This window comes from Schistocerca cancellata, chromosome 2 (assembly GCF_023864275.1).
Source record: "Schistocerca cancellata isolate TAMUIC-IGC-003103 chromosome 2, iqSchCanc2.1, whole genome shotgun sequence".
In the NCBI taxonomy this organism is placed as follows: Eukaryota; Metazoa; Arthropoda; class Insecta; order Orthoptera; family Acrididae; genus Schistocerca; species Schistocerca cancellata.
Genome location: NC_064627.1, coordinates 1,024,465,636 through 1,024,475,131, shown reverse-complemented (window position 1 = coordinate 1,024,475,131; position 9,496 = coordinate 1,024,465,636). Strand labels below are relative to the sequence as shown.

Here is a 9,496-nt window from a genome sequence, read left to right as displayed (position 1 = left end):
GCCTGAAAAAGTGTAATGTTGTTGCTTTAATTTGCTATGAAAGCGGTGCTGATAGACAATAAAAGCGGGTTAAAAGCTGTGAGCTATCTGAGGAAGTTAACCTTGCATTACTGCGCAACTGTTTCACCAGGTATCCAGTCTAGCTTACCAAATTCCCAACCAGACTAACATTAATTATAATCTTTTAATAGCCATACGAAAATATATATATATATATATATATATATATATATATATATATATATATATAAAGAGAATTTAGATAAAAAGTAATAAATCAGTTTATACTTGGAAATTTATTTTAACATTGATCATTGAAATTTCAGCATATTAAACGTGAGTCATAACTAAGCTGGTGCCTTATTTAGGACTGTGAAAATGTGAGTTCGTAATCTTACGGAACACATCAAATATGGAGCCAAGATTGGGAGACTGCATACAACACTGCATTCAAAAGTAACACACGAGGAACGTTGAAACATATGCAAGAGGAAATTAACCACAACCAACCGATTCAATTTTCACCCAAAGAAGTTACGTTCGTAGCACAATTCTGTCCGTCTTGTAATTACCACACACTGGTATACTAAATACATACTAACTCTTTGTGAAATCTTCCCGAAAATAATAGCTGAGGGCTACTTTGATGATTACATCACGTGCTTCACGTGGTCAACTTGGTTTACACAAAGAGTGTAACTCCACAATAATTTTAATAATTAAAATAAATTAGATCGAAAAGCAATTTACAAAAGAAAATCCTCGAACTGGTTACTAACGTCTTACTATTAACCTGATGGGTCAAACAATTGTATAAGCACGTGGTACTGGTCTCACAAAGTACACCCCACGTGGGTTGAACATAAAGAAAAGTTGCTATATTAAAAAATATTGTCGAGACGAGACGTTATAATCTCACGCACATTCGCATTGAAGATTGATGATGCTAGTTAGAGTTACTGACCAACACGTGGTTCCACTTTACTCATAAAGTAGTGACGAAGCAACTACCAGAATATATTCTGAACTGTACACTCGAATCACACTGCGTTGCAATTTAAGATAACATTAGATATTTTAGAGCTAAACCTGAAAGGTGAAGGTGATTAAATTTTCAGTTAGGCTGAACTTAAGAAATCCTTTGTCCTACAGACTTAGCAGACACGCGCTTAGCCGGAGATCTTACCACTTCAGACGCTCGCCACGGACAGACTGACCTGGTCCCTTCCTGAGGGTGGCACACAAATACAAACGGAAGTGGCCAGAGGGGCAGCTTCCTATACCAACATGACAAGGGACGGGCAGGACCATACTAAGGATAGAAACCTCTTTGCTTTTAGAAAGCGTAGCTACCTGTTCCGACGTTGGTCCTACTGTTCTCTAGCAGACAGGCTTGTCTGTTACCCTCAAGCATGCAACTAGAAATACATTTGCTCATTCATCCTCTCACACAGAAGGGAAGGGGGATGACAGTATCTTATCATATACAGTATATAAAAGAAAGCGGATGTAGGTTCCGTATGAGACTGTGTGACATGAATTACATATAAACTGTGTTTTAAAGTGTAGTAGTGTGACAGATCGTTCTTGTTTATGTGTAAAAGTAACACGTTCCACTACTCAGTCTCCTCCCAGATAGTCAGAAACGCCACAGTAAATTTAGAAGAGGAATTTATGCCATAAATGACAACAGATTTAAGATATTAACATGAAAGGAATCCAACAGAGACCTTTCAAAAGTTCCTGCAAGAACGGAACCAACAACGACTGAAGAAAATCGATCAACGTGACAGAAGTGCAACCCTTCCGCAAATTGCCACAAATTTCAAGTCTGGGCCATCAACAAGTGTCAGCGTGCGAATCATTCAACGGAACATCATCGATATGAGCTTTCGGGACCAAAGGCCGACTCTTGAACGCTTGATGACTGACTGCACGACCTAAAGAGTTACGCCTCGCCTGAGCCCGTCAAAACCGACAATGGACTGTTGATGACTGGGAAGATGTTGCTTGGTCGGACGTGTACGGGTATGGGGACAACTTCATGAATTCATGGACCCTGCATGTCAACAGAGGACTGTCCACGCTGGTGGAGGCTCTGTAATGGTGTGGGGCGTGTGCATTGGAGTGATATGGAACCCCTGATACATCTAGTTACGAATCTGACAGGTGACACATACGTAAGCATCCTGTCTGATCACCCACATCCATTCATGTCCATTGCGTATTCCGACGGACTTTGGCAGTTCCAGCAGGACAATGCGACACCCCACACTTCCAGAATTGCTACAGATTGGCTCCAGGAATACTCCTATGCGTTTAAACACTTCCGCTGGCCACCAAATTGCCCAGACATGAACATTATTGAGCATATCTTAGATGCCTTGCAACGTGCTGTGCGGAAGAGAGCTCCACCCCCTCGTACTCTTACGGCTGTATGGGCAGCGCTGAAGGATTCATGGTGATGATGATGATGTTTGGTTTGTGGGGCGCTCAACTGCGTGGTTATCAGCGCCCGTACAATTACCCAATCTTTTGCTCAGTCCAATTTCGCCACTTTCCTGGATGATGATGAAATGATGAGGACAACACAAACACCCAGTCATCTCGAGGCAGGTGAAAATCCCTGACCCCGCCGGGAATCGAACCCGGGACCCCGTGCTCGGGAAGCGAGAACGCTACCGCGAGACCACGAGCGGCGGACGAAGGATTCATGGTGTCAGTTCGCTTCAGACATTAGCCAAGTCCATGCCACGGCGTGTTGCAGCACTTCTGCCGTGTCGCGGAGGCCCTACACAGTATTAGGCAAGTGTACCAGTTTCTTTGTCTCTTCAGTATACTTTGAGTAGGACATGGCATTGGAAACATAAATATAATCATCTAGTGACTAATCTATAAATTATGACGTCCTTTGAATAACATACAGTAGAAAAATTTACGATGGTTTAGAAAAAATGTAGCATTTTTTCCCCATTTAGTATTCCAGAGTTAATTTTCATAAGAATTAGTGAAAACGCGTTCACATTTTGCTGTTTTGAATGAACAGTCTCACTGAAGATGGCACAAAAGTGCTGGAAAATGGTTGGGCTTATTTGAAAAAAGTTGTTTGCGTAGGAGGCGGAACTTCTGTACAGTAAAAGGAATTTAGTAGCTGTGACCTGAAGCGTGGCCGCAAACTAAAACTCACCCCCACATTCTACCAAACCCGTTCCCCGTGTCTTAACCATTGCACCGGCGTGATTACGCAGTCCAGAGGAATTAATGAGATTCGGTGGCCTCAGATTTGGCTCGACCGACCTTCCCTGCATCCGAAGCTCGCGAGATGTCCAGCGGAGTCGCGCCACCGGGGTGGCTGTAGTTGCCCCTCCGGCCGAGGGCGGCGCAGCGGGCGTCCGCGCGTCTTCTGTCGCCGCGCGCGCGTCTTCCCGGCAGTCGCGTCGCGTACTCCGCGCCGTCAACATCGTAAGCCTGCACAGTCGTCTCTCGCTGCTTGGTAGACTCCGCTCCGGAGGACAGTGTACGTCCCACGTCGCCTTCAGGACTTACCGCGCTACCGGACACCCCATCCCTCCGCATCCCCTCGCAAGAGGTTTTGGCCTAGCTTGACGAGATTTATTGCCCTTTCTTCCCCGGATCCTTCCTTCTGCTTTCGAGATTTGGTGCGGAGGGCCAGCTATCCGTCTTTTGTCCTCGCCTCCGAGAGCTTTTTTTTTTTTTCTTTTCCTTTTCTCCCGGCCAGAAGTACCTAATCCGGACCGGCCGTCGCTTTCTGTTGGCGCTGGGGACCGCCCCTCTGCGTCCGACACGACCCACAGTGGACGTTCCGCGCCACACACGCTGAGAGTGGCACGTGCTCCTGCTGAGGACCTGGTCACCACACCACCAGCCACGCCCCGCTGACCTGCCGGCAACATGCGCTTCTCCTCGCTCAGGTAAACCAACGCCCCCAATAATGCAACTACGACAAAATAAATGCCTGCAACGGGCAGTGATTGTTTTTAATACGCGAGTATATTTACCACAGAATAGTACCGGCTTCAGCTGCTATGAAACCCTTTTATTATTACTACCAGTTCCTATTGCTTCAAGTCGTAAACAGGCGTAAGAAGCTTTTCAATCCCATTATCCATGTGAATATATACATGACATCGCATCTCAGCCTATACGACGCCAGAAACACGAATTGGCCAGCAGAACTCAGTACACAGAAGTTAAACGCTGTGTGTATTCTAGGCATACATTCTGTGTGTTGAATTTTGTTGTTCAGTTCGCATTTTTTGACTTTATGTGTTGTGTGATGGAACACGTTGCATGTATCTGCATGCAACGTAATTGAAAATCTTCTTGTGCTGATGATGATCAATTACAGTCGAAACTGATATGTAGCAACAACCAAGATTTACAAACAGCTGGGTGTGGTAAATTCCTCCCCCTAACATTTCGACGATTATAATTGCAACATCGAGTTTTACATATTACCCACTCGCTAAGATGATTTAAGCACTAGCAGCATACGCCCAATCTTACTATTTACATTAATCAATGAACAGAAGAACAGTGTTTTATTAATATGTTTGTTGATATTTTTCTCTCAGCAACTTATTTTTTACATTTGCAATCGACAGGACAGTAAGGAACATGGAAAGAAAGAAAACGAAGTATGACCAACGTTTAACGACCCGTCGACGACGAAGTCATTAGAAACGGAGCGCAAGCTAGGATAGGAGAGGGCTCGGGGAAGGAAACTGACCGTGTCCATTCAGAGGAACTATCCTTATTTCTTAAGCGAATTACAGAAACGACGAAAAACCGAAATCTGGTTACTCACATGTAGTTTTCAATCTCCTGCATCTCCTTGCTGCGCCGTTCTGCTCGGTAATGCTGGTACGTTGCCACATTTACGTACAAAACAATAAACTATCAGCATCTGGGAAAGAACTAATATACGTACGCAGTCAATAAATAAATCTCTGTTCCTGCAGCGTCCAACAATGGATGTTGTATGGGATCACGATGATGATTATTATTATTAACCATTCATTTTTGTGTTCTATTCAGCAGCGGTTTGTTTAAAGCCTTCGGCTTGTTCCTGAATGTAATTTAAAAGGACTGCTTCACTAACTATGCGACAAACAGCTTTCGAGGGACACGTAGAAAAAACTATCGTTTGCCAATTACTATGACGAGGAAAATTGTCAACAAAAACAGCCTGTAAACTGATTGACTATGGGCTTTTAATAACTTCAAAGGATGACTCAAGCGGAAACACTTACTTTCAAAGTTGGCACTATAGACTCACCTTAACAGATTCTTCAATGTTAAAATTGTAATGATTCGCAGTAAGAGAGTAGAGTCACTGGAGTAATTTATTGTCTGTAAATTAAGCATAAAACTGCAAATAATTAAGCAAATTTGCTTTCTAAATTACTGGTTTCACGACAACTCGTTGTTTTCCTGTACGAAATGGCATGGAAATGTTATGTAAAAGATGGTGTCTCGCTATTATGTTGGTGGCCGAAGAAACAGGAGAAGAGGTAAAAATAAGCGACACTAATTAGCCCATAATAGGAAATAAAGTTTCCTAATTAGGAAAACTTTAGCATATTCATTAATGGAGCGACGCTCATGGTTGTACGCTTTTGTTTCTTACGTCTTTCGACAGGGAATCTCTCTGTCCCGCCTTTTTGTTCGCAGATTGTATAAATGATTATTGAGTTCCGTTACCCATTGCATTGATGTTACTTTTATTGTGCATATTTATATATTTTTATATACCCTTCGTTTCTCTTTGGTAAACGGTGCGTGGCTCACCAGAGAGGATTTCTCATGTCTCACTTACGCATTATTTGAGTCAGTGATTTTGATGTGCATCAGAACATTGACAGAGTGCTTCTCTGCATGTTTAGAACGTTATCCTGGTATCAATTTGTCTTCGAGGATTTTTATTATAGGATTACAGGCATCAACCTGTGAGATATCTGTAGTTTGCCTAAGATATGTTACGTCCCCCCCCCCCCCTCTCTCTCTCTCTCTCTCTCTCTCTCTCTCTCTCTCTCTCTCTCTCTCTCTTTCGTGCTCTTTCTTTAAGATTATGTAGCTCATTTTGTTTCTTTGTTGAGGGTGCCTTATCCAACCGTTTTCGGACTAACGACTTCACCTTAAAATAACAGGTAAGCGTTTTACACGTCTGTGATGCAGTTCAATGTCACAGCTATTGTGCCCGATGTTGTTCTTAAAGTGCCACGCTCAGACTGCCGGTTGTTGAAAATCACTCTCTACACTGCTTCCGTCAGGAAATTCCAAATCTAGGCTTACAAACGGAAAACAGAGTACGTTTCGTGTTAGCATATGATGTACAACTTCTGCCTTACTCATACATTACGACAGATTGTCTTAGAAACCAGTTACGGAAGCACCGCCGTAGGGGAACAGCCACTAGCAGTTTCAATAAGTGTTTCTACTCCAGAGAGTGTAGACACCGCTAAACGCGTTTGTGAAATCTCCCAGAATTAGGTGCGTGCCGTCCATTGTTTAGGGCTACGCTGGCCAGTTTCTCGGCCGCTGGAGTAACAGGTTGCTGTTGCAACGGATTGCGACGTCTTCTGCCTAGCCCACCGCGCCATTCTGAACATTGACATGTCTGGTTGCGTGTAGTGTGCTCATTCCGTGAAACGAGACTGTTCCTTAGTATGGCGTTCCTGCGATCTAGTTTTGGGATTACTAGAAACTAAAAGGAGGTCTGGAGCTAAGTCGCCAAAATATGTTCCACTGGGTACAGGTTGGGACTCTGAGCAGGCCACTCCGTTTCAGGAATGTTTTTGTCCACCAACCATAGCCTCGAAGATGCTCTTTTACTACAGGGTGCTCTGTCATGCTCATACAATCAATCATCTTCTCTATACTATTCCTCTGTATTTCCTAGTACACACTGTTGTAGAATGTGTTCATGCGCATAAGCATTTAGCGTTTTATTAAGTCCATCTGAAGACCACTCACTAATCACGAAAATCAGCCCCGAACTGTAAGACCACTTTTTTCATTCTTACATGCTGGCGCCACACTGATCCAAGGCCTTCCATTAGTTTGTCATGACTCCAAATCAATTGCTTCCAGTAGTCCACTGTCCAATGCTCGACGGTCCATGTCCATCACTACATAATTTATGCCTTGCCTTGGCTTATCTGTGGTTGTTCCTTCGCGCATCCACTTTCACAATTACATTACAAACAGTCCATTTGGGCAGCTTTCGAAGGGTTGGAATGTCCGTAATGGACCTAATGGAACTATTTGGTTCCAAAAACCTTTTCAAGTCGCAAATATGTATAATATGTATACTACTAGCCATTAAAATTGCTACATCATGAAGAAGACGTGCTGCAGACGAGAAATTTAACCGACAGGAAGAAGATACTGTGATATGCAAATGATTAGCTTTTCAGAGCATTCACACAAGGAAGGGCGCCGGTGGCGACACCTACAACGTTCTGACACGAGGAAAGTTTCCAACCGATTTCTCATACACAAACAGCAGTTGACAGGCGTTGCCTGATGAAACGTTGTTGTGATGCCTCGTGAAAGGAGGAGAAATGCGTACCATCACGTTTTCGACTTTGATAAAGGTCGGAGTGTAGCCTATCGCGATTGCGGTTTATCGTATCGTGACATTGCTGCACGCGCTGGTCGAGACCCAATGACTGTTAGCAGAATATGGAATCGGTGGGTTCACGAGGGTAATACGGAACGCCGTGCTGGATCTCAGCGGCCTCGTATCACTAGCAGTCGGGATGACAGGCATCTTATCCGAATGGCTGTAACGGACCGTGCACCCACGTCTCGTTCCTAAGTCAACAGATGGAGACGTTTGCAAGACTACAACCATGTGCACTAAATAGTTCGACGACGTTTGCGGCAGCATGGACTATCAGCTGCGGTTACACTTGACGCTGCATCACAGACAGGAGCGCCTGCGATGGTGTACTCAACGACGAACTGGGTGCACGAATGGCAAAACGTCATTTTTTCGGATGAATGCAGGTTCTGTTTACAGCATCATGATGGTCGCATCCGTGTTTGGCGACATCACGGTGAACGCACATTGGAAGCGTATATTCGTCATCGACATACTGGCGTATCACCCGGCGTGATGCTATGGGGTGCCATTGGTTACACGTCTCGGTCACCTCTTGTTCGCATTGACGGCACTTTGAACAGTGGACGTTACATTTCAGATGTGATACGACCCGTGCCTCTACCCTTCATTCGATCCCTGTGAAACCCTACATTTCAGCAGAATAATGCAAGACCGCATGTTGCAGGTCCTGTACGGGCCTTTCTGGATACAGAAAATGTTCGACTGCTGCCCTGGCCAACACATTCTCCAGATCTCTCACCAATTGAAAATGTCTGGTCAATGGTGGCCGAGCAACCTGCTCGTCACAATACGCTAGTCACTACTCTTGATGAACTGTGGTATCGTATTGAAGCTGCATGGGCAGCTGTACCTTTACACGCCATCCAAGCTCTGTTTGACTCAATGCCCAGGCGTATCAATGCCGTTATTACGGCCAGAGGTGGTTGTTCTGGGTACTGATTTCTAGGATCTATGCACCCAAATTGCATGAAAATGTAATCACATGTCGTTCTAGTATAATATATTTGTACAATGAATACCCGTTTATCACCTGCATTTCTTCTCGGTGCAGAAATTTTAATGGCCAGTAGTGTATATATGTAGTCAGAAGCCGAGATTCGAAGCCGGGTCTCCTGCTCACAAGGCACATACCTTATTGATACGCCACCCTGGAACAGTGGATTTGCACGGACTACCCTAGCAGACCTCACTCTTCAATCCAAATTCCCATTGCCCACTAGGCATCCCTCCTAAACGCGAACAACATTGTAGACATGCCCGAAACACACGCATAGCTGCTTCAATGCCGTTCGAGTTCCGGTGGGAGTACCAAGTAGGCTGAGGCATGCTAGGGTAGTCCGTGCCGTAGTGCAAAGCCACTGTGCCAGGGCGGTGTAGTGGTTAGCATATCTGCATACTGAGTAGGAGACCCTGGTTCTAACCCTCCCTTTGATACAAATTTTCATTTGTCGCCACAAGCCTACATTTATACATCGTAATGGTTCTGTTACTTAGGTGGCATTCAGTTACTAGTCCACGTTGGAAGTCACTGAGCTTTCTTGACAAACCCGTTCTGCTGTTACTACATGTTTATCGATAGCACAACACTTCCCCCGTCCGCAGCTTGTGGTCTAGTGGCTAGCGTTGCTGCCTCTGGGTCACGGGGTCCCAGGTTAGGGATTTTCTCTGCCCGGGGACTCGGTGTTTGTGATGTCCTCATCATCATCATCATCATTATTCGTGACAGTGGCTAGATTAGACTGTGTAAAAATTGGAACTTTGTACGGGCGCTGAGGACCGCGCAGTTGAGCGCCCCACAAACCAAACATCATCAACAATACTTCGCGCATCCTTTCATACTTGCGG

At 44.6% G+C, this 9,496-nt stretch overlaps 1 protein-coding gene across 1 annotated transcript in view; it reads left to right on the top strand.

The window, feature by feature from the left end:
* Window positions 1-3,442: 3,442 nt before the first annotated feature.
* LOC126162995 (uncharacterized) overlaps window positions 3,443-9,496 on the top strand; it is a 480,456-nt gene continuing 474,402 nt past the window's right edge. The window contains exon 1 of the mRNA XM_049919855.1: window positions 3,443-3,932. Within this exon, the coding sequence (XP_049775812.1) occupies window positions 3,913-3,932 (20 nt within the window). The 5' untranslated portion in view covers window positions 3,443-3,912. The remainder of the gene's footprint in view (window positions 3,933-9,496) is intronic.